This window comes from Myotis brandtii, unplaced genomic scaffold (assembly GCF_000412655.1).
Source record: "Myotis brandtii unplaced genomic scaffold, ASM41265v1 scaffold30, whole genome shotgun sequence".
Taxonomy (NCBI): Eukaryota; Metazoa; Chordata; class Mammalia; order Chiroptera; family Vespertilionidae; genus Myotis; species Myotis brandtii.
In genome coordinates, this window is record NW_005361458.1 from 2,832,053 (window position 1) to 2,859,074 (window position 27,022).

The 27,022-nt window shown below is 34.8% G+C and overlaps 1 protein-coding gene across 1 annotated transcript in view; it reads right to left on the minus strand.

The window, feature by feature from the left end:
• CCDC171 (coiled-coil domain containing 171) overlaps positions 1–27,022 on the minus strand; it is a 250,803-nt gene that overhangs the window by 84,562 nt on the left and 139,219 nt on the right. The window contains exons 22-23 of the mRNA XM_014542370.1: positions 3,437–3,582; positions 1,457–1,511 (exon numbers count right to left, since the gene is read on the minus strand). Of these exons, the coding sequence (XP_014397856.1) occupies positions 1,457–1,511; positions 3,437–3,582 (201 nt within the window). The remainder of the gene's footprint in view (positions 1–1,456; positions 1,512–3,436; positions 3,583–27,022) is intronic.

Consider the following 27,022-nt stretch of genomic DNA (forward strand, 5'->3'; position numbering starts at 1 on the left):
GCCGCCATCTTGGTTGGGTTAATTTGCATACAGTTGCTCTGATTGGCTGGTGGGCGTGGCTTAAGGCATAGCAAAGGTATGGTCAATTTGCATGTTTGTCTTTTATTAGATTAGATATTATTGATGATAGTTTTTCTCTGGTGTTAATATTCATTGCCTAAGATAGCTGCTATTCAACACATTTTTCTTCTAGCTGGGAAAAAGAACAAACAATTGGATGTCAAAAGTAACAATAACCATACAAAAAGGTATGCCATATATACATGACATAATTGATTTCTCCTACCCATGGTACAAAAAATATCTAACCAAAAATGTCTCTTTTCCTACAAATCTAAATTTCAGATTTCCAGCACATGAGTTTGCTGTGACCATATTTAAACTATACTGACTGTGTAAACTTTTTAAAATGAGAGATTAGAGGGGAGAAATCATAATTTCAAACAACTATTATTTTAAAAAATAGCTTTTAGAATATTAGATGTTTTTTCCAAATGCTTTAGTGATATAAAATAATGTGAGTCATTTTCAATATAAAAGAATATGGAGGCCCAATGTTTCCATAATGTTAAAATATATTAAATATTAGTTTGCTACTATTTATTAAATATTTCCTTAAATTATACTATATAATAAATTTGATTGACAATATTATTCTAAATATGATTCATTCATAAATTACATTTATCTTAAAAGTACTAGGTATTTATGTTTTCAACAAATTGTCAATTAGACAATAACAGAAACACATACATAACATTTCTCTATTTTTAAAATAGTGAAATAGTGAATACATCATCTCTGAATTTGAAGTGCTAATAAAATACACAGCCAGTTAATATATTGTTTTTAGTAATAACATAGTATCTTTATAATGCTGCTCATCATTGCAAATGAAAAGTCAATTTACCATATAGAAGTAATCGAATTTAAGAATGTAGCATTATTAGATATATTAAATTTCTACTTTAAAAAACATTCCTGTAAGAACATAAATTACAACTTGGAAAACATTACTGCCTAGCTAAGATATATGAGTATTGCCAAATACAATACATTATGTCTCTGTCTATATATACATGTATAGGATAGTAGGTTTAAGAGTGGTGAGAGGTTAGACAGTGTGGTCAAACATTTTATGATTATGAGACATGTAAGAATCTTAATGACCTCTGGTTCATTCAGCAAAGACCACAAATAATTCAAGTGCAATTATATCAGTTTGGGGAAACCGCTATTTTCATAGTTTTATCATGTTCACGACGTGAATTCTGAAAAAGTTATGCAATGTAGCACTGTATAATACAAATTTTCATTCATTTGAAAGGACCTTTTGCTCACTTATTTTTAAAGAAAGTACAAGATGAATTAAAGTGGTCTGCACTTAATAAAAATAATGATTAGGAGAACTGTGTCATAATACAAGTTGAACAATATTTAAGAAAAATTACAATACCTTATGAAGCATATTTTCTACTGTTCTCATATGACTGGCAACACAATCTTTGTCTCTAGAAAGAAACAAAGATTAGATGTTAGTAAAACCCATACCTTACTACAAATGTTATACATTTTTAACATAAGTTGCTATTGTTGAAAAATAAAGGTTAGTTATCATTGTACTCCTTCTAAAAGCATAAAACCTAACTATACTCACTGGTATATCTCCACAGTTAAATCTTTTTTTCCCCATATTTAACTCTTACCTTCAATCATATTGCCTATCATAGATTAGAGGAGGGGAAAAAATCTTAAGGGCATCTTCTAAGTTAAAGAAGTGAAAAGGAAAGAAAAATAAAATCATGGTTATTTAATGAATTAAAATGTACTGAAAAGGATAAACTTTTACTCTTTTTATTTATAATTAAAAAAATTTTTAAATATTAGTGGTAGGGATATATTATAAATGGCCATACTATGCAAAATAATATTTTCCTTCTGTAGTCTTTTTGTGCTATAATAAATGCACAAAAACTGTCTATGACCTTGACTAGAACTAGGCAAAGTTACTAATTTCTTCTACTGGCTTTACATATTGAATTTGGCCTTAATAATTAAGTAAGAAGTTTGGATGAAAATGCTAAAGACAAAAATGTAATGTTAAATTATAGATTGAAAACCGGAAGCAATCAATGTATTAGCTCTTCAAATTTCACAGACAAGCCAAATTCTTGAATTAGCAGCAATGTTTTGATATAATATGAATCTGAAGGTTTTATAACCTTGTTTTCCTTAATCTCAGAATTTTCAGAACTATAAAGCACACTAGAAATCACCTTCTCATTTGGCCTGAGGAAACTTACCACTGAACAATGAAAACAAAAACCCGATTTAGTCAAATTTATATTTTTTTCTATGACAATTGTATACACCTAATACAGTGATGCAATGTTATACAGCTTTATATTTTTCAAACATGCCACATTTTGGCCTTGGTAAACTGATTTTTTCATTATGTATGAGCAATTTCCCAAGCTCACTGGCAAAGCTGTGGATATCCTAAGATTGCAGATTCTCCATCCTATGATTTAGTTCACAGACTATATTCATATTTCATGATAAGCATTTAACAAGAGAGTTTGTCTCAAAAAATGTTTAATTAATATAAACATTTTTGTAAGTATAGGAATCCAGAATTTCAAATTTAGAAAACACTTATTTTATTAAAATTAGACGTTTCTTTAATCCATAAATAGATTTTCTTTAAGCCATGCTGTTGTACAAAGGACTGTCTTAAAGTACTCCATGTAATTTAATGTGGGGAACAAATAAAAATGCCCAAGAGAACTGTTCAATTTGAACTTCATGGTGTATGTCAACTTGATTACCTGGTAAAAGAAAAACACTCCCATCACATTTACATAGTTGCTCTCTCTGAAAACTGTATATTTTTTCTATTTAACATATCAGAATAGACAGCTATAAAATTAAATGACTTTTCAATAATCAATATGTTTTTAGTGCACTTAGAAAGATGCTATGATATACATGTTGATTGTATACTAACATTTTTATGGAAATATTACTTGCAATATTAGTATATTATAATATATGCAGAGCAAAATTTGGAAATAAGTGGGACAAGAAGGGGTTAGGAATATGTAATAGAAGAAACTCTGCAAAACTTTTAAATAAAGAGACATTTCTTATTAATAAAAGCATGGTTTCAAACATAACATTTCAACAGAGCCCCAAATACACCTCATTAGATGTTACATAGACACTTATACTTTTCTGAAGTTTCTCAATAAAGTATACATTTAGAATGTTGAGTGAAGAGTTTTCTTTTCTGGGGATATATCAGAGAATTTCAAAGAGAGACAGCTGTACTTTTGTTTTCTAACACTGTATTATCCAGGGCTAAAACCCGGAGCATGAAAGTAAGAATTGATCTTTTGTCTGTTTTAAGTGATCTCCCCAAGGTCCAAATGCTCACTTGGCTGCCATGCGGAGGGCACTCTCGGCATCGTGGATGTTCTCCTCCAGTCGACGCTTGTCCTGCTCCAGCTGGGTAAGATGTCTATTGAGCTGACGCAGAGATTGATCTTTTCTTCTCAGCTCCATCTTTGCCTCGGAGAGACTCTGCAAGCAGACAGAAAACAGAGTTACTTGTCAGCCCTGATAATTAACTTCAATTTATGCCATAGGCTATTAAACAAAGAAGAGTACAGACTGACTGAGAAGTAGACTTGGGTCATTACACATCAAGGCTTAACAAATTTTCTGCAAAAATTTTACATACTTACTAATTAGAAATGATAGAACCAATAAGATTTTGAAAAATGTTTAGCTACAAAACACAACTCTATTTTATTTTTTAAAATACTGCAAAGCAAATACATTTTATTCTTACTAAAAAAGATCTGCTTATAAAAACCTCCAGTTGCATTTTCTTTTAATGATGAAAAATAAAGAGGGGGGGAAGCACATGAAATTTAGAGTCTATTTAAAACCAGAACTATCATATGCCCAAAGTATGCATATGATTGAGAGGAAGGGGGATTATGACACCTAGAAGAGAAAAGGGAACCCAGTATTTAAAAATACCACTACTGTCTTTCCAAATCTATCTACAACAGTTGCTATAGACATGTCAGTGGACAAATTGAACTCCAAAATACAATTCACTTACTTCCTATAAGTAACTCTCATGTTCAGAATAGCAACACAATGTGATCAACATGTTTCAACAGAGAAAGGTATAAGTAATACTTGCAGTTGGAATTATTTATATTCCATAAATATTCTAATAGTCGCAGAAGTATAAAATCTGTTCATTGCTATTTGCTATTTGCTTTAATCTGAAACATTCTCTTAGCATAAAAATTTCAAGATGCAAGAATACAACTTTATCTTGACTTTAGGGCTAGAAGTTTTAGAATGAGAAACTCGCAATTTAAAGGAGCACTTTCTAGAGCTCATTTAAATTCTAGGATGTAAAATAGTATAGGTACCAGAGTATCTCTTAGCAGCTAAGACTTAAGAGCTAAGACTTAGCTCTAAAAAAATCTGCTCACTCCTTTGCCTGTGAAATTTCAAAAATATAAGCTTATCAAACAGTTTTTCATTTAAATTTGTCGGACAATGAGCTGAATAACTGACTGCATACCCATAATTTTTTTTCTTCTTGCTCAGTCACAACTATGCTTCAAATATCCAGTAAAGAATAACCAAAATGAAATAATTTCATGTTTGAAACTCTCCTAATAATATTCTTTTAGTGCGTTCACAATAGGTAGTATAAAAAACTCAAGCTGGAGCTCACACAATGAATTCACTCTAAATATTAGTGAATGAAAGCAATCATCCATCAAATCAGGTACTTTAAAATGTTAAATTTTTAAATTTTGTATTTCACATTTCAAATAGTCAAGTTGCTATCAGACAAATATGTAAAAAATTAAAAATAAGTAAACTGTGAAATATTATAATTTACTTTAAATCTTTAGTATAACAGATCTTTAAGACCATCCTACTATAGAAATAGTCAGATTCAAACCAACTTCAAAAAGACAAGAAACAAATTTTAAAAGCCATAAGAAAACCTACTTATTTTGTGCCAAAGTTAAGATAGTTAAAGGCAATGAAGCATCATGTGATTTCTTCATTAAAATAATAATAATAAAACCCATATTTGAGTCATTTTAAAGCCAGTATTTCTGACATATCTCAGATTTTAAAAATGGCATTTTTCAGGTATGAAGATAAAACTAATGATCCACCACCAGTCAGTTACACATAAAGCTTGAATTCTTTTTCCAACAGAAATAATAGATTTGTGCAAATCCTTTCAAATTCTTTTGCTCAGTAACTCATGCTAGAGGTGTGTATTTGTGAGGGGTATTCAGGACATTGTCTCCAACCTTGTACATAATAGAAGCTCGCTGGTCCAATCTGAGTGAACCCATGACTTTGGAATCATTATAAAACCACACTTGACTTTTCAACAATCCTAGGATACCCTTTCAAAGAAGATATAACTCATAAAATTAAAATTTCTACTACATGTCTCAATCTTCTTTCATTTTCCTCTTTAGGGACAATGGCAGGGAGCTGCCAATCTCTCCTAAAGCTCACTTTCAGAGGCATAGCTGAAGAGCCTATTCCAAGACTGAAATTACAGAAAATGAACAGAAAGTGGTATAAACAAAGTAACAGAGACCATACTTCCTTAGTGTGAAAATGAAGAGATAAAAGTTGTTTTTAATCATTATACTTTTTATCAAATACACACAGAATTCTCATTTTAAAGAGTTGAGGGACATCACAATGGAAGCTATTCACATCAATGGGTCCATAGAGATATATGCAAAACACCAAGACATAAAAAATGATTCAATAATGTCTTTTCTCTAATACTCACCTTTCTTGTTTTTGATGACAAAGTAGTTCTTTTAAAATCCTAACACTGAGTAGTCAAGAAAGAAAAATATATTTACATTTGTGTGCATGTATGTATCACACATATGTACCTAAATCGTATATAATGCCTGTTTTATATACATACAGTTTTTAATTCAGCTTTTCTCCTGTTCAGATTTACCTAATTAAAACCTATGATAAACTTTATGGACTCTAATATTTCCAACTGAATGACTGAAACCAAGAGGGTGTGCCTCTAGGCAGCAAGGCAACAATGATAAGCAGCAGGTTAGCCACTAATTTCTCAACCAGGGTAGATTGTGAAAGTGTGATGTTCTGATATCCAAGAAACTGTTCAGGAGAGAATAGGATAAATCAAGTTTAATAACTCTGCTCCTAATTGTTCCCCCAATGCTCAACTCTAATTACTTGGAGAACTCTCCTGACTGTCACCTGATATTAAGTTGTTGGAGGCTGAGCCTGGAACAGCGAGATAATCAATAAACATTTAGTGGGGAGAAGAATGAAGATCCTGTTAAGCAGTGGGAACCTGCAGCACCCAAAGCCCTTCTGCTCATGAGAAAACCTGTGGGACAGCCATAGTGATTGCAAAGCAATAATCCAAAGCACTGTTTTCAGGCCTTGAGGCCTTTAGGCAACAGTACATTTGAGGAAAAAAGGTTAACACGGTCACCCTAATTACAGCCCACTTTCACATACTTCATATACAAGCGAAGACAAGCCAATTAGGTAGAAAGGAAGATAAGGGAAGTTTTATTTGTATACTAATTAAACCCCTGATGAAATTAAAGGAAAAACATACAGCTCTGTAATTGTGTCTGAGAAAGGTCACTTCAGGTTCAGTTATCAGAACAGCACAGCCTTGAGATATTTCACTTAATCCACAATACAGCCCTCATTTTGTACTCAGGTCTTAATATTTACCAAAAAAAGGAATTCAAAGCCTGATACTGCATTTATCTTTAAACTGTGTTGTGAACAATTTTAGCTGTGAGAAAGTTAATGCGAAATAGGATAACAAGAGTTTTTTTTAAAAGACAAAGGAATAGTCCAGCTATATAAAAACCAATGCCACAATATTATTTATTTAAGATTCCAAGTTTTCACTTTAAACCCAAAATGTTTTAAAGTAAATTTTTATAACAAAATCCCAAACTGACTGCATTTCAAAAACTGTTCTGCAAGATATTTATTGTATTTCTTTTTAGATAATGATGTTGTTGCTCACCTTCATGTATACCTCTCATGGTCCAGGGAGAAAAAGCCAAAGCTCTCACTAAACTCTTATTATAAAAAGGTATTTTTACACCTGGTTGTTTTCCTAAGATGGCCATGAAAAGCCACTTACTACAAATGAAAGTAGGCAGGAAAAGTGTGGATGACAAGGAAGTACAGTCAGGCACTGCTTAACGACAGGGATACCTTTTGAGAAATGTGTCATTGGGTGATCTTGCTGTCGTGTGAACACCAGAGAGTGCAGTTACACACACCTAGGTGGTACAGCCTACTACACACCTAGGCAATATGATATCGCCTACTGCTCCTAGGCTCCCAGCCTGTATAGCATGTTACTATACTACAACTGTAACACAATGGTAAGTATTTGTATATCTAAACACAGAGAAAGTACAGTAAAAATAGGGTATAAAAAGTATAAGAATGGTACACCCATACAGGGCACTTACCATGAATACAACTTGTAAGACAGGAAGTTGCTCTAGGTGAGTCGGTGAGTGACTGGTGAGGGAATGTGATGACCTGGGACATCACTGTGCACTACTGCAGACTTCATAAACATTGTACACTGAGTCTACACTAAAGTTATAAAACAACATGAGATCAAATAAAGCACAAGAGAAAATGGCGCACCATCAAGAGACACGGTAAGCACCAGATGTGTAGCTGCTGACAGGGTAACACAACATACTGTTTAACAGCACACTTTTTTACAAGTAGAAAGCGTACACTCTAAAATAACAATTAAAACTATGGTATAGTAAATACCCAAAAAGTATGGTATAGTAAATTGTGATAAAGTGTATAAACAAGTAACAGTCATTTATAATCATTATCAAGTATTGTGCACTATATATAATCGTATTACTATACTTTTATACGACTGGCAGTGCAGGTTCGTTACACCAGCATCACCACAGACATGAGTGTAATGTGTTGCACTACAACATCATGATGGCTACCACGTCACTAAGCGATAGAAATTTTTTGGCTCAATTATGACCTTATGGGACCACCATCACACATGCAGTCAGTCCACTGTTGACTGAAAGGTTGTCTACGTGTTGCATGACTGTAGTTAAGTGTAGAGAAAGCTTAGAGACAGAATACATGGTAGAGGTGAAAGTCTAAAGATCCACACATTGCCCTGGCTGGGTAGCTCAGTTGGCTAGTGTCGTCCTGACGCACGAAGGTTGCAGATCCCATCTCCATTTGTTGTGGAACAACAAATCGATCTTTTTCTCTCTCTCTCCCCATCCTCCTCCTCCTCCTTCTTCTCTCTCTCTCTCTCTCTCTCTCTCTTATATCAATAAATAAAATATTTTTAAAAGACCCAGACATTTTGAAGTCTTTTTGTCTTATCTATAGTTTCTTAACTTTCTATAACAACATGTATTACTATTGAACAAGAACACAAACTATTTTTAAGTCACATATACTGATAATTACATATTTCTAAAGTTTTGAATGTTTATTAAGACTAAAGATGTTTTAAATAAATTGTAAGTACAATTTGAAATTCTATTAATTTGTATCTATGAGAACAATTTGTTCAGTGAATTTTTTTTAAATAGCAGCTTTCCTGAGATATAATTCACATACCACAAAACTCACCCATTTCAATGGTGCGATTCAGTGGGTTTTAGTATATTCACAGAGCTGTGCAACCATCACCAGTGGAGAGATCCTTTTTGAATAAAGCAAAATTTCTGAAAACAGCATGGCTACCTAAATATAGTATGTCTCATTTCAGCAAACTCTAATTTAAAACTACTCAAGATATATATACAGAGTTAATAATTTGTGTTTTGCAATAGTTTCAAAAATATAAAATTTGTAACATGAATTCCCTGAATCAGAATGTTTGATTAATACATGTAGTATAGTACAAAAGTTAAAGTTATCTGAAAACTGTGCCAATTCTCCAACTAATATTTCTGGATGTTAAGGAAATCATCCAACATAGTTCTTTCTCATAAGGGTACAGCATAGCAGAGCTTTAGACCATTAGGCCAGCTAGGAAGACTGAGCCCCAGGGGATATCGCTGGTATAGATTTTCTTTTGTCTAATGGGAAATATCTATGGATCCACATTCCTACAGACTAAAAGCTAATGGCTTATTCAATTTGGTATAAAAGTTAGTCATACAAAATGAAAGGCAAGACAACACACCTGTCATAAAGAACTAAGCTACATTTCCTAGGTCAGGGGGAAAGAAACATCTATAATATTTTTTTTAATTTACTGCTATCTGACTATAAGTTTTGAATTAATGTTCCTAAATTGTGATAAAGTGTGTAAAACATCTCAAGACAGTAAAACTAATGTTGGAAAAGGAAATAGCACTGTCTTCAGTCCTACTATTATAATGTGACAACTAGAAGTTATATTAATCAAGAATTGAGTAGCTGCTGGGCAGATCAAACCATAAAGGTTGCCACAGAAAGTATAAAGTTAAAATTATAATTGGGTAAACAAGTTAGGGATAAAACTAAAGAATAACATGGTTTACAACAAAGCTTGAAAATTTGGGAGATAAGCAACTAGAGAATTTATAATAAATATAAAATAGTAACAGATGGTAAAATTAATGTAGGAACATATTTCAGTCTTTGTAGTCTATATTTTATATGTATAACTTGAATTAAAAGTTCTGAAATTTTAAGTTATTTTCCTTAGGGACACTATATTTTATTGTTTTCTAATAATAATTCTATGCAGAAGGTAGGTGACATTATAAACTGAAACTGAAGATCTTTTTAAAAAAATATATATTTCATTGATTTTTTTACAGAGAGGAAAGGAGAGGAAAACTGAAACTGAAGATCTTTTTTAAAGAGAGTTAGAAACATCAATGAGAGAGAAACATCTATCAGCCGCCTCCCGCACACTCCCCACTGGGTATGTGCCCGCAACCAAGGTACATGCCCTTGACCGGAATCGAACCTGGGACCCTTGAGTCCGCAGGCTGACGCTCTATCCACTGATCCAAACCAGTTAGGGCAAGCTGAAGATCTTTGAATAACTTACTCACTTTGGGGGTTGAATAAATGAGTGACAACCCTAATTAGAACTCACATGTCTGGTAAGACAACAGGTGTGGAAGTGTCCTATAAACTATAAGAGGCTAAATAAATTTACTATATATAATTAATGCAATACTTATACTTCCTCGTATAGTGTCACTGCATAATGTTCTTTAAATCCCCACCTATATGTGGTCACTTATGTTTCCATATTATTTCTACATCATCATTTATACATATACATATATAAACATATAATTTTTTAAAAAAATCACTATTTCTATCACACTTGAAAAAGATAAAAGGAAATTAAGAAAAACAAAGGTAAAATAAGTTACTTTTATAAGCATTGTTTTATTATCAAAAACAATGGAGCAGATGAGCAATGAAAATTCACCTTTCAAATTTCAGAGTATGCTGTAAGATTTTGTTGTCTAATGCTTTATGATTTTTGGTATCATATTCTCACATACTCCTTTGAAAATGTTCTCCTATATTCCATCAATATTCCTCCCCAGTAAACTAAGTGAAAATGATTAATAGTAAAATATAATGGAAAGAAAAAGGAAACTAATAAAAGTGATCAAAATATACTGAATGCTATATTTTTCTAAACCACACATATTTACCACAAAACTCTGGTAGGCTAAGAGTGTTAGATGATAATGAGGTAAAGTGGGAGAAATAGTTAAAACACATTCTAAATAACAGAAAAGAGGATAATAAAGAGTCGTGAGAGGCTTCTCAACTAGAAAATATCCAGAAAAGTACAGAAAGGCAGGTGGTAGCTAGATGTACTGTGACGCATGGCATGTAAGCAGTACTGAGGCAGTAATGTTTTCTCAGAGTATACAGCAAACTGCATTTGACTGTCCTACAGGCCTTCTGAGACAGAAACTAGCAGCAGGTGACAAGCATCATGCTGCTGCTGTAATAAAATCAGCTCTCACCTGACCTCTAAGTTCTCTCAGTGAATGCCTAAGAAATACAATGGGGATGGAACACATACAGATTCTTCTGTTGGACCTTCGTCAGCTACAGGCTACCCAAAAACTTCATAGTTAATAATCCTAGCTATGTGGAGGTCTAAAAAGTTCTGAATTCCCTAGCAATAATTTAAATGAGTCAACCTATGATTTAGGTTATAGAAATAGATTTAGAATGAAATGCTGCTTTAAAGTCATTTGAGAGCTACCTAAAACAACTGTCTAAGAAGAATTTGAAAAAAATATAGATAACTAGAGGCCCGGTGCACTGGGAACGGGGTGGGGGTGGGTCCCTCAGCCCGGCCTGCGCCCTCTCGCAGTCTAGGACCCCTCGGGGGATGTCCAACTGCCGGCTTAGGCCAACTCCCTATTTTACCTGTAGGGAAACTAAAAATCACAGAAGTAATGTTCCCAAGGTAATATAACTACTAAATGCATTTATGCCAAAATGTGAGCCCAGGTCTTCTAAATCTAAACCCTTATTCTTTATCCTGCACCACAACATTAGTAATCAGCTCTCCAGATTTCCCATAAAATCCACTAACTGGGAATCCTCATTGAAATGTGAAAACAATATTTTATCTATTTATCAAGTTCTTGGTAAAATCAGTAAGGTATTTCGTGCTTGCTACCTACTTATATTAAAATAAACTCCAATAAGGATTTTGGTGTAAGAGAATTTCCACATCAAAAATCAAAGCATGCACAATTCAAGATTCTCTGTATGAACATGGGATTACTGTCATCATTTATTAAATGTACTAATGAAATAAAAAAAAATATTTGCAAAGTAAGACTGAATTCTATAGCAAGCCATTGCAGTACAGAATTTTATATAATTCAAGCCTGTATGGGCTGATGCTTTTTTAAAAACCTTTCAAAAAGCAATGGAGTTCTCTTTGTCTCTTTTCTTTATACATTTGCAACAATAGCACTGAACTTTCCCTGCAGATCTTGAATTTCAGCTGTCTCTTATAACCTCAACTTTTTAAATATTTATTAGACTTCCACACTATCATAACAGTATATCAAGCTCTATAATATCAGCACTTGTTGCTAACTGCCCCGTGAAGAAAATCTTAGCTACTATGTAAAAAGCCATAGATGTGTCTAATTTAATCCAAATATGCCACCCTTAAAGAACTGACACCATACACACTATATTAGTGTTATAGTAACAGAATCAGTAATTAGTACTGAAATTTGTTAATCAAAGATATGAAAGTAGAGTTGTATTTGACTTAAAAGAATCCCATTATACTTATTCTAAAAGGGATAAAAGAGAAGAAATCAGGGGGAGGGAATTGAAAGAGAAATCAACAATTCAAATACAGTAGCCCTGGTCCAACTCCCAGTTGTGAACATCTACAGCAAGCCTGTAATAGGTGACAGGAACAAAGCAAACAGCAACAACAAAACCAGCTGTTTAACCTGGTTGCCCTCACTTCCCACATTTCTCTGAGACTGACTGCCAATACTCCAACAAGGAGGTGAAAGTGAGAGTATCTCCATATAAAAATGTATTTTCATTGGCCCCTGAAAGAAATCAACCTCTTCCTTGGTGCCCAACCAAAGAAATGGCAATATCTACCAACATGGAAGAAAATCTGGCTGTTTTGAATTTGTTTAGAATATGGCATCTCTCATTTAGCTCAGCCTAGGCCTTTGAAAGGACTAAAAGCAAATATAAACAGTTTATTGAATTGGGTAGACTGAAAAGGGCAAAAAAAAAATGCAATGGCTTAATCATTTTTCTACTAATGAGTTCCACTATCTCTGTTAGATTTCCAAAGGGATTCCTAAAGATACTTTTGACTATACAAGATTTTGGCCTTATGCACTGATCCTAAAACCTAATCTCAACATAGGATGTGAGTCTCCTGTGTTTGTTCATTCAAAATACATTTATCATATGCCTACCCATGCCAAAGCCATAAATAATAATAACAACTAGAACTTCCTAAATGCTTATCTAGGTCAGACATTAATATGATTAGTCCTCATAACAACTCTATGAGGTAATACCATTATTTCCATTTTACAAATGAGGAAATTGAGGCACTGAGATCAGGTAACTTGCCCAAGGTTATATACAGCCAGTTCAAAACCAGACAGCCTGACATGTAAATAAATAAATACAAAAAAATATGCTCCTTTCTGAAATGATTTTCGATCTAGAAAGATAAGATGTTTAAAAAGCAGCTCCACAGTCCGTGTTGTGAAGGGCATTCTCAGATAAAATGGCACGTGCACAGAAGTTCAAACTGGGCATGGCTGAAGGACAGGCGCTCCTGAGAGGGGCAGGAGAAAACACTAGGCCAGATATGGTCAGAAAACCAGACTTTTCGTCTTGCAAATGATGTTTTTACAGCGCTCCACAGAGAGTTGCATCAAGATATCTTTCAGGGAACATTTGAGTTAGTGGACTCCCAACCCCCATCATTCTTTTGACTAGAATCTGCTTTAATGTTTTCTATGAGCTTTTGTATAAGATTTTGTTCAAAGAAGGACTCTGTGGCTAACTACTTGCCAACTATTGTCATCGAAAGCCATGGGAAGCTGCCAAAGGATTCCCAGCAGCGGAGCAGCATTCTCTGATCTCTGTCTCAGGGATCATATATACAAACCATAGCCGCCAAGTTAGAATAAATACAAGAGGTCACCCTGGCCATGCTGCAATAGCTCATTTACATCTTCAACTGGACCCTAACGAAGGTTTAATAACATCTCACCTTTGAGTATAAAGATTCAGTGATACATTAGATTAAAAGGATTTTTAAAAAGACCTGGGTGTAACAGAGTTTTCCTTAGCATGCTGAAGAGTATTAAATCAAATTCACTTCTACACTGTTAACAGAGTATATATTAAATATTTAATTCATATAAATGCAGCATCCTAGCCATATATTTTTATTTCTACTAGTAGCTATATGAATTCCTACAAGGTATTTGAATCATATGACAGCCATAAACTCTGAGTTACAGAAAAATTATATGATGAAAAGAATATATTTTAGGAGCAAAAAAAGTTGATTACAATTGAAGTTAGTGGTTGTTTTCTAAAAAGAACCACATTGATTGGTCTATAGTTTAAATTTTTTTACATTTTACCAATAACAAATTGGTTATTATGTTGGATTATTTTGAAGAAAGAAGGTGAGAAAAAAGTTACCACTAGCAGTAACCATTAAATGAAGTTTCTAAATAACTGAAAGGGTGAGTACCAGCTTTGCCATTACATGATAACTGAACTATGAAAGCTATTTTTTAAGATATCTGAGTGAAATATATAGCATTTAATCCTTCTCAACCATATTAATTATATTCTTAAATGAAGTTGAGTAATACAGAGGGTTTTTAAATAAAGATGAAGGCTCACATCTAAAATAACCAGTTTCAGAAGCAGTTAGCAAATTCAAAGTATTACAAAAGAATAGAAAGATGAACCCAAGCCTCAATGTAATTTCTTGAGAAAGTGTGCTTAGGAATACTTTTGTCTGTGTTTGGGTAGCAAGAGTTGAACACACACACACACACACACACACACACACATGCTTGGTAAGTAGCAATATAGCAAAACACATTATTTTATATCTTTACTTCAAATGCAATTTTACTGTGAGAGAGAGAGAGAATGTGTATGCACACATGTATATATACATATTCAATAAATACTACCATTTTGATTATAAGAAGCTTCCCATAAAGTTATTGATTTACATTTCTGATACCTCTGTAACAAACCCATTCACCTGAAGAAAAACACAGTTGTTCTAGCCTTCTAAATGAGCGAGATCACCATCTAGTGGTGACTCCTTGAAATGTCAGGCATAAGGCTTCTGGAGCCTAGAAAATGCTTTATGGAATATGGCTAACAGTCTACATATTCTAGAACAAGCATCTCAAACTCAACGGCTAATACGGGCCAAATAAACAAGATTTAAGTTTATGTGAGCCACAAAAAACAAAAGCTTCAATTTTCATAGAAACGTAGGTTTATTTCGATAGAGACATGCTGAATACAAAGGGCTGAAATAAATGAGTAATCATTAACATAAAATAATAGAACATTTTAATAAAAATTAATATTTTTTCTTGAACATTAACTTACCAGACACTGAATAACTGCACAAATTAATAAGCGTAACGCAAATAAACCTATTTTTCTTGTTCTCCAAAAGTGAAATATTTCCTGTTGTGCACACCAATAATAACATGGCAATCGGCTACTAAAATATTCGCTGCTAGTATTAGTGGCGAGAAATGGTGTGCCTGCATAAGGCGCGTAAGGGAAATGAATGCAACATGATTATAGTAATCAGTCATTAGCGAGCATTGCAGCCCGTTATTAATAATTATGTACAGCAGGATATTGTAAAAATTAAGTTACAAAATTTTTATTAAAATATTTCTTACATACCGTTATACTGGCTGGGCAGCAAAATATTCCTTGTGGGCTGCATGCAGCCAGCGGGCCGGGAGTTTGACATGCTTGTTCTAAAACATTCAAGCTTATTTAAAGAAATACAGCAAAACACAATAAATAATCTTTTTCTTTTTATACTAAGAACTCTAGAGCAAGAGAGAAAAGTGCCAGTTTTCAACCCTCCTAATAAATGAGATAAAAGCTACGGATGTTAAAAGGTAAAGTTATACTAAATCCAGTCAGAGAAACAGATTCTTCATCTTTCCTGTATATTATTAAAGTAAAAAGTTAGTTACTGTAGTGGACTATGTTTATCCCAGTCCCTGAGGAGAAAGTATACGCTGCTGTCCCAGGGATATTTATAACTGGTAGTGCTTCTTCTGGAAAGAGGATTAGTGTTTCCTATCCTATCTGATTTCTTTGGCCAATTAAACGTGGGCAGAAGTAAAATAATGTCACTTCTTAGAAGACATGAAACAAGGAATGTCCTACATAGAGACCTTTTACCATGAGACCCACAGTGTCCAAGATATGGGCTACTCTACCAGCCTTATTCATAGGGTGCAGGTAGAAGCACAGCTGATCCATGATGGGAATGTATGACGGACGTGTGAGAAGTCACTTGTATGGCCACTGAAATTTGTTACTGCAATATTACACAGGGTATCCTGACTACCACACAATCCTATTCCTGTATCTGGGAATGTAGTCTAGAATTTATACAGCCATAAAATCATCAATGGATATTTTAGCAAGTTAGTTTCTAGTCTGATTTAATATTGCACCACCAATAAGAGAAATGAATTTTAATTAAATATTAAAAACCACAGCAAGTCATTTGATTTTTAATGACTTTAACTTAGTGCATTCCACTATAAAAGATCTAATAGGGACAAAATATGTAAGCAACCCTTTGTTCTTTCTCCATTCCTTCTTAAAAATAAATTATATTTATTAACATTTTAAAATAGCCATGATATGTTTCTAAATTTTGAAAATGACTACTATAGTCTGGGATCCAAGATTGTGGCAGAGTAGGCAGAAACTACACCCACCTTCTCCTAAGACCAAACTGAAATTACAACTAAAATATAGAGCAATCAACCTAAATAACCAACTGAAGGCTAGCTGAAGAGAAGTCTTCTAACCAAGGACTTACAGAAGGAGCCACATTAAGATTGGTAAGAAAGGCGGAGACACGAAAAAGGCTGGCCCCACTCCCCTGGGCAGAGGCTAAGATTCCAGAGGGATATCTCAGCTGCTACTAGGTTCCCCCTGTGGAGCATGGGGTCTCAACCCCAAGCCAGGCTCACCAGCTCAGAGCACCAGAGCTGGGAAAAGGCACCCACATAACATCTAGCTGTGAAAATCAGCCGGGATTCTGCCCACCAGGGAAAGACAGAAGTCAGCTAGAGGTGCCCTCTTAAAGGGCCAACATATAAAATCTCATTTGCAGCCAATTACCCTGGGCTCTGGTGGAGGTAGGGTGGAGCAGACTAGATTTGCATGAGGAGAGACTGGCATTTGTGGCTCTGGAGAGAGAGCTGAAGGGACAGCCACCAGGATCCTTGTTTTCTGAGTCACTCTCTCACACCGCAGATGTCATCTTCCTTACATGGAGCACTACCCTCCATTCAGCATCAGCGTGGGAGAATGCAATAGCCCTATCCTCTGGGCTCCCTGTCACCCCCTCTTCGGGAGCTTGCACCCTGCTGAGGAGTCAGCTGTCTGGGCCAGGGCGTAGATGTCTGGGCACTCAGGAGGTATCAGTAACTGAGTGGTATGGCTTTGGGATGGGGGCCATTCCTCCCACTTTCCCATGAATCTGACTGGTGCCTCCCCCTCACAAGAGATCTGCTGGCCCTGCCATCTTGACTATTGGTGGCTCCACCATGCCAACATCTGAGCACAATCCAGGACAAACTGAGTTGTGTGGCTCTGGGGCAGGGGCCACTCACTCCCCCCTCTTCCCACAAGCCTGACCAGCTCCCCCTCATGGAAGATTCACTAGCCCCATTCTCCCAACTCCCAGCAGCCTTGCCCTGTGAGACTGGGCTCATGGCAGAATCTTGGACAGATGAATTTTATGGCTCTAGGACCAGGGGCATTTTTCCATTGCACACCCAAACAGTCCAGAGCCCTCCCTTCACACAGCCAAACCTTGGTCTGTTTGGGCCTCATAAACTATGATAAACTATAATAGCCTCAACCTGATGACTCCCTGAGCCCCACCCCACCACAAAGGCAGCCAGTAGGAGGAGACAAGCAGAGGCAGATCTCGGGATGCCTTGAGACTTTAGCTGATCTGCCCCAGGCCCAGTGCTGGTAAAAGCCAGCTTTGTTACACATCTTGGTCCTTCCCACACACAATTGGGATCAGCAGAGGGAGCTACAAACTGTGATTACTTTGTAGCTCCAAACAGGTTGCCCAGGACCAGTCACAGGCAGCATCCGACATTGACCAGATTTGTTTTCTGTCTTATAACCAAGGACTTACAGAAGAAGCCACATTAAGACTGGTAAGAAAGGTGGAGACACGAAAAAGGCTGGCCCCACTCCCATGGCCAGTGGCTAAGATTCCAGAGTCCCTCCCAAGAGGCCCCAAAACCAACACACCCAGTGGCCAGCTTCATACAACATCAGAGCAGGATCCAAATAGCTTCACAAGTGGAATATCCAAAGGGAGATCTCAGTAGGCACCAGACTCTGCTGAGGTGAATTCTGCTTCATGTGGCCAGCACCTGAACAGCAGTACCTCAACTGTGGTTGGCATTGATCCTCATAGTAAACCAGCCTGGTGGTCAACTCCATACACAAATGGACCAATAGCAATCAAGACTCAATCACACCAGGAGTTCCACATAACCCACACAAGGAACATTCCAGGAGCACCCAGCTCAGGTAATCAAGGAGACTGTGCCCACTGGGTCGCACAGAACACCTACTACATAAGACCACCTTACCAAGACTTGAAGACATAGGAGATCTACCTAATACATAGAAACAAACACAAAGAGGCAGCCAAAATGAGGAGACAAAGAAGCATGCCACAAAAAAATAACGGAAGAAATCTCCAGAAAAAGAGCTAAATGAAATGGAGACAAGCAATTTATCAGATAGAGTTAAAAAAAATAGTTATAAGTATGCTCAAGGAACTTAGTGAGAACTACAACAGCTTAAAAAAGAACAAAGAAACCATAAAAAGGAACCATCGGAAATAAAGAATTCAATACATAAAATAAAGAATACAATATATAAAATAAAGAATACACTAAAAGGAATAAAAAGTAGGCTGGGAAAAGCAGAGAATCAATTCAGCTATTTGGAAGACAAGGTAGTACAAAAACACCCAATCAGAGCAGCAAAAAAAAAAACAAATTTGTTAAAATGAGGATAGTTTAAGGGATGGGGACAACATGAAGCATAACAACATCTGCATCATAAGGGTACCAGAAAGAGATAGTGAGAACAAGGGATCAAAAACCTACTGGAATAAATAATGACTAAAAATTTTCCTAACCTGGTGAAGGAAAAAGACACACAAATCCAGGAAATGCAGAGTCTCAAACAAAATGAACCCAAAGAGGCCCGCACCAATACACATCATAATTAAAATGGCAAAGGTTAAGCACAAACAGAGAACCTTAAAAGCAGCTAGAAAAAGACAGTTACCTACCAGCTGATTTCTCAACAGAAACAATTTAGGTTAGAAGGAATTGGCATGAAATATTCAAAGTTATAGAAAGCAAGGCCATACAACCAAGGCTACTTTATCTAGCAAGGCTATCATGCTACCTGATATCAAACTATACTACAAAGTTGTAGTAATCAAAACAGCATAGTGCTGACATAAAAATAGACATATAAATCAACTGAACATAATAGAGAGCCCAGAAATAAACCTATGACTTTATCATCAATTAATATTTGATAAATGAGGCAAGAACATACAATGGGGAAAAGATAGTCTATTCAATAAATGGTGTTGGGAAAATTGGACAGATACGTAAAAAACATGAAACTAGACCATCTTCTTACACCATACAAAAGAATAAACTCAAAATTAATTAAAGACTTAAATGTCAAGCTCAAAACCATAAAAATCCTAGAAGAAAACATAAGCAGTAAAATCTCAGATATTTATTGTAGCAATGTTTTTTCTGATATATAGGGTGGGGCAAAGTAGGTTTATAATTGTTCATATGGAAAATAATACAATAATAATAAAAGAAAAACTGTGTTTTGCATATTCACAATTATAAACCTAGTTTTGCCCAACCCTGTATCTCCTCCAGCAAGGGAAACCAAAAAAAATTAACAAGTGGGACTAAAGTAAACTAAAAAGGTTTTGCACAGCAAAGGATACCATCAACAAAATGAAAAGACAACCCACTGAATGGGAGAACATATTCGCAATGATACATCTGATAAGGTGTTAATATCTAAAATACATAAAGAACTTATACAACTCAACACCAAAAAAACAAACAATCCAATTAAAAATGGGAAAGGACCTAAATAGACACTTCTCCAAGAGGACATATAGATAACCAATAAACATATGAAAAGATGCTCAACATCACTAGTCATCAGAGAAATGCAAATTAAAATCACAATAAGATATCACCTCACACCTATCAGAATGGCTATCATCAATAAATCAACAAACAACAAGTGTTGGAGAGGATGTAGAGAAAAGGGAACCCTCATGCACTGTTGATGTAAATGTAGATTGGTGCAGCCACAGTAGAAAGCGGAATAGAGTTAACTTAAAAAATAAAAAATAGAACTGCCTTATGATCTAGTGATTCCACTTCTGGATACGTATCTTAAGAAACCCAAAACACTGATTCAAAAGAATATATGCATCCCTATGTTCATTGCAGTGTTATTTAGAATTGGAAGCAGCCCAAGTCCCATCAGTGGATGAGTCGATCAAAAAGCAACGTTACATTTACACAACAGAATACTACTCGGCCATAAAAAAAAATAAAAATAAGGAAACCTTACCATTTGCGACTGCATGCATAGACCTGTAGAGTATTATGCTACGTGAAATAAGCCAGTCAGAGAAAGACAAGTACCATATGATTTCACTTATATGTGGAATCTAGTGAACAAAATAAACAAAAGAGAAACAGAGTCATAGAGTCAGAGAACAGACTGACAGCTGTCAGAGGGCAGGGTGCTTGGGAGGCTGGGTGAAAAAGCTGAAGTGGTTAAGCAAAAAAAACAAACAAACCAAAAAAACAAAACCACAAACGCATATACACAGATAACAGAACGGTGATCACCAGAGGGAAAGGAGGGTGGGAGGAGGTAGAAGAGAATAAAGGGGGGATAAAAGGTGATGGAAGAAGCCTTGAGTTGGGGTGTTGAACACATAATACAATATACAGATGATGTATTATAGAATTATATAACTGAAACCAATATAGTTTAATTAACTAATGTTACCCCAATAAGATCAATTAAAATTTTTAAGAAATAAAAATTAAAAATACTATAACATTATTGTAAAACATATTTTAAATCTATATAATTGATATATTTCTAAGATGCATGTAAATATATAAGTGTATATTTAAAATTTTGAAAAGTATATAGCAAAATGGCAACAGAAATACATTTTTCTTATCAGTATTTTCCCAATATTTTCAACAGAATTTGTATAAATTGTAGGTAGCCAAAAAATGCATTGCCACAATTTTCATAAGATAATTTTCATCACAAAATCTTAGTTTAAATTTATATATGGGATATCAAATAGGAGTAAGTGAAATTGATTATATGCTCTACTAAACAAGGATGGGAAATTAATCAATTCTATAATGTTTTATCAAATGATGAATATATACAGTAAGGGCCTTAATATTTCTTAATCTGATAATCACATCTAAATATATATCCATCTGACTCAGGGGATTTTGTCAAACCCCCTCCATAATTAAAGGTGCCTCTTTTTAAGACTTTTATCCATGACACAGCATAGAAGCCCTAAATCCACATTCTATATAGATCAATGATTCTAAATTCCACAAGGACTCTATGTCTGTTCTGTGTCACAGGACACAGATCAGAAAAACAGATGAATTCTATTTCCATCACAGATGCGCTCTTGATGATTCTGGTCTGCTTTGATACTCTGACTTTACTCCTGAAATAAGATAAAAGCACTATAAAGGTGTTTCCTGTTTCATCCATCATAGTGATTTTTCTTGTTGGTACTCTTAACAATAATCCTTGCAGAGTACAGATACCTCTCTAACTACATTTTGGAATTTAGCCAGGTTTTCACTATCAAAAGACAAAACACGCAAGTACGTTTTATTCATTACAGTTCCAGGCATTCTAATTTTATAGAGGTTAATACTTCCTTATTTTTTAAATTAAAACACAGTAAATAATACTTGTCAGAATTCCATAAGATCAAAGCATACAAAATCATTCATTAGGTGACCATTTAACTGTGAAAATACTAAAGTTAAATACAATTTTTCAAGATTAGTAAACACTGGTGTTTTCTGAAATAGCATGTTAAGTTAGTGATGGAACAGTGAAATATATTAATCTTCCAAATAAAACTTTAGCTTGTTAATTAAATGTTTCATATAAACAGAATGGTTTAATGATTTAGAATAAATAGCCCTACATAGGAGTAAAATTACCTTTAAAACGATTTAAACATTGCCACGCAATCATGTCAGAAATATAAACATATAATTAGATAATTACCTCTAAAGTCTAAAACGGTTATATTTATGCTCATGACATTACAAATATAATATTCTAAACTTGGTTACTACAATTGATCACAGTTAAATTACATATTTCTAAAATGAAACCACCACTAAGTCTCAGATTAATGAAAACTAAAGAAAACATATTCAGAGAGTAAATATTTGATTACCCTTTAAGGTGTAATGTATTACTTACTAATTTAAAAATGGGCCCATTGAAACAAGAAATAAAAGCATTCTCAGAGTTAACCATAGAGTGCTTGCAATTAACATATACAATTTGGGTCACGTTTATAGTGCATGCAAAGGAAATAATTTTTCTAATAGAGAAAAATTTTACTATTATCACCATCAATAAACATCTCTAGGTTATACTAAAGTTCCTTGTTTATGGGTAACAATATTTATCTCAAAAATATTCTAAAGATTAGATGAGACACTATCTGCAAATTACTTACCAGAGTGCTGAGACTATCTAATGCAAGGGCAAATGCTAAAATTTACACAATCTTTGAAACCACAGCCCACAATGGAGGTTTATGAGATTCAGTGAAATACAAGTCATAAGATTATCAAATTCCATGTTTATACTATGTAAAGTATTTTTAGCATATTATCAATTAAATTAATTCCAGCAACTACTCTCATTTAACAATGGCAAAAATCAACTTCAGTCCTAGCCAGTTTGGTTCAATGGATAGTGTGTCAGCCCTCGGACTGAAGGGTCCCGGGTTTGATTTGGCCAAGGGCACGTACCTCAGTTGCAGGCTCGATCCTGTCCCCAACTGGGGCATGGGTGGGAGGCAACCAATAGATGTGTCTCTCTCACATTGATGTTCTCTCTCTCTCTCTCTCTCTCTCTCTCTCTCCCCCCCTCCCCCCCCCTCCCTTCCACTCTCTAAAAATCAATGGAAAAATATCCTCAGTTCAGGATTAACAAAGCAAAACAAAAAAATCAACTTCTATATTTTATGAGGCATAATGTAAATGAGGCATAATGTAAATGAATGTCATTTACAAAATTCCAAATAGTTTACATATACTTGAAAACTCTGGTTTTAAGACTGAAATGTATATTTTAGACTAAATCATAGCTTTATTTAAGGATGAAGTATCAAGAGATCAAATGCCAACCATAGCTGAATAAGGTTAAATTAGAGGAGAGATTTGACTTGTATATCACTGAGAAGCATAGTAGACAGTACAGATTTACTTGGCCTATGATGTTTCACAACCAAAAGTTCAAAAAAATAAAAATCTTTATAGACTTAAATTTTAGTGAAAAGGAAACAGAGATCATGGGGAAAGGTGATGAAGATGAAAGAAAAGGCAGCCTAAAGAAAATTCCATGTAAGTAATACTTCTTTACAAAAAGCAAGACAAACAAATAGGAGGTCAGGGCAGGGGACAAAAAAAAAAAATCAAAACCAGATACCCAAACACCCTCTAACTATAAGGGACTTTAATATTGCAACAAAACCAAAGAAAGAAAGAAACCCAGAAAAGTCATATACATTGATATTCAAGCTACCAGGAAAAATATGATTTCAAACATTTTTTAAAGCAGTTTTGTAGGTCTATTGATTCCTTTTGCACATTTCAAGGTAAAATAGTTACTTTGTAGTTGACTCAATAATATAACAAAGATCTTGCAGGAATCTGGATTTAACAAGAACCCTCTCTATTTTTTAAAGAAAATCTAAAATAAGTTACAGCTCAAACTAACTGAAATAAATGGTTTGCAAGTACATGTGCTTAATATACAATCTACTTATGTAATAATCCCATTTTTCTTCCAAAGCATAAATCAATAAATCTTTCCTGCTGCACTATAAATTCCAAGGTCATGGACAAAGATGTTTATTAGTATAATTACAATGTGGAAATAATGCCATTAAGCCTCCAGTTCCAGGTTTCATAAATTAATAGAAATAGAAGATTAAGAAAGTGTCAAGTATGGTTTTAATTCTTAGGCACTAAAAAAAAGTCCTAGGGTAGCTCTCTTCTTTTACATGATCTAACTTCTGGTTTCACTTTAATTTGATCTTTGAAGTTACTAACATATTTTTTATTGCTTTCTTTTATTTTTATTTTATTTTTCAACTACAGTTTACATTCAACACTATTTTGTATTAGTTTCAGGTGTACAGCATAGTAGACAGACAATCATATACTTTACACAGTGAATCCCCTTAATATTTCAAGTACCCACCTGCCACCATATATAGTTATTGCAATATGATTGACGATATTCCCTATGCTGTGCTTTATATCCCCATGACTATTTTGTAACTACCAATTAGAACTTATTAATTCCTTCACTTTTTTTACCCTGCCCCCAAACCACCCTCCTCTCTGGCAACCATCAGTCAGTTCTCTGTATCTATGGGTCTGTTTCTATTTTGTCTGTAGTTATTAACATTTTTTAAAAGTACTTGCAGAGTACAGTTTTATGATCATAAAAATTAAGATATGGCCTTAAGAAACGATGGGGAAAGAGCCAAAATTGCTAAATGGCTGAAAGGAATTCATTTATAATATGTATAATGAGTCACTCAACTTTTTTGTAATCTTCACCAGAGTATGTTTTTTATTGATTTTCGAGATAATGATGGAGAGAGAGAGAGAGAGAGAGAACAAAAAACAAAAACAGACACCAATTGGTTGCCTCTCCTATGTGCCCCAACCAGGGACTGAACCAGAAACCTAGGTATGTGCCCTGACTGGGAATTGAACTTGCAACCTTTCAGTGTACTGAACGATGCTCCAACCAACTGAGCCACACCAGCCAGGGCAACAAATCACTCAACTTTAAAGAAATTCTTCAACAGGATCTCTATGTTCAATTTCTACACAATTCTTGAACAGTGTTTGAAATCTATCTTTATAGAACTACAAATATGCATAATATCAATAGGTTCTTGATTGCCCTTCAATATCACAATGGCTTTACTTTCAACTCCCAATAAGCAGAGAATTAGTATTTCAAAGAAAAAAAAGTTTTTGACATTATGTTAATGACTCTGAGTGCACGATTTCACATAAGAAAGAGAATTGCATTAAATGAGAATATCCAATTGTCAAAGTCTGCATTTCCTATTACTGTGAACTTTATTATCATTGGAAATTACTGAAAAGACCAGATTGGTGTGGATTTGTTTAGGAAAATCTCCTTCTTTTTAATATGCTTTCTTTCTAATAAACAGCAAACAATAGTACAGAACTTAGAAAATAAATACCCCTACTTTCTCTGTTACTAGAGAATATATGAATAATAATGCCATAGAGGTAATTTATGTACCCTTTGATTACAGCATATCTGAAACGTTTAAAGCTAAAGTAAATCTCATAGGGTCATCTAGAGCTGATGGATCTTTCATGTCTTACTTCTGAGAACTTTTCACTACCATAGAAACAAACAACAAAACACTTGGTTGTAAGGATATTTAGTTTAAACTAGATACTGACTTAATGGCTTAGTCACTTCTGAAAACTGTCCCAAACAGCATTCCAACGGGTCTTTTCTGGGTACCACCAATAGTATCACTACTTGAGGACCACTGACCCAGTCAAGTCTATAGGAACACCAACTCTTCTACCAAAAACAACAGATAAATTTATTAGTCTTAACAATCTACACAGACTTCCCCAATCTCACTCATTTAGTAGTGAGCCTCTTTAGATATTTGCTACTATTATGACACACTAGAGGCCCGGTGCACAAATTCATGAATGGGTGAGGTTCCCCGGCCTGGCCAGCCTGGCCGGCCTCGCCCCAATCAGGGAACATCGGGGCCAGGCCAGCTGGAGAAAGGGGCCGCAGGAGGTTGGCTGGCCGGCCCCCCCATTGGGCCGATCAGAGCTAGCCAGCTGTGGGGAGGGACCGAGGGAGGTTGGCTGTGGGAGTGCACTGACCACCAGGGGGCAGCTCCTGCATTGAGCGTCTACCCCCTGGTGGTCAGTGTGTGTCATAGCAACTGGTCGACCAGTCGTTCCAGTTGTTTTGGTCGTAATGGTCACTTAGGCTTTTATATATATATAGATAGATAATTCTTAGATGGAGCTTTAACATAGTTCTCACATGTACATTAAATATAGTTTTAACATATATAACAAATTTCTTGCATAACAGGTCTTGCACTGTCTTCCTAGGAAGAGAGAAAACATATGGTAAGTCGATTCATAGCAATTTAAATTTTACATGCTTTAGGCCTTGAAATTAGTAACTTTCATGGTTCCCTGGTTATCCAATCTTACATCTTCAGATCTTTTGTCTCTCTGTTTCTTCTCATTCTCATCTCATGTATTTTCAGAATCATGGCTTTCAATTCAGACATACAATGAGAATGAAGACTTTAGAGAGTTAGACAAAGCAGAATAGTAAATGCCTTCCATCTCTTTATTTATTTCTCTAGATACAGTAAATAGTTACCACCATCCAAGTCTTAGAACCCAAGAGGAAAAGAAACATTTTAACAACAGATCTCAATGCCATGTAGATAATGACTATCTCATAATAATACTGTGAGCCATGTTGGAATTCAGGCAATGACTTGACCACTAGGCTTTCAAAGTAAATTGTGCTTTGAAGTACAATGATGAGTCTAGGGATAGACAACAGTAAAGGATTAGTAAAATGGTACACACAGATATTTGTTTCTTTCTTTTTTTTTCTTGATTTTTTTAAAATTAAATCTTTATTGTTCAGATTATTACAGTTGTTC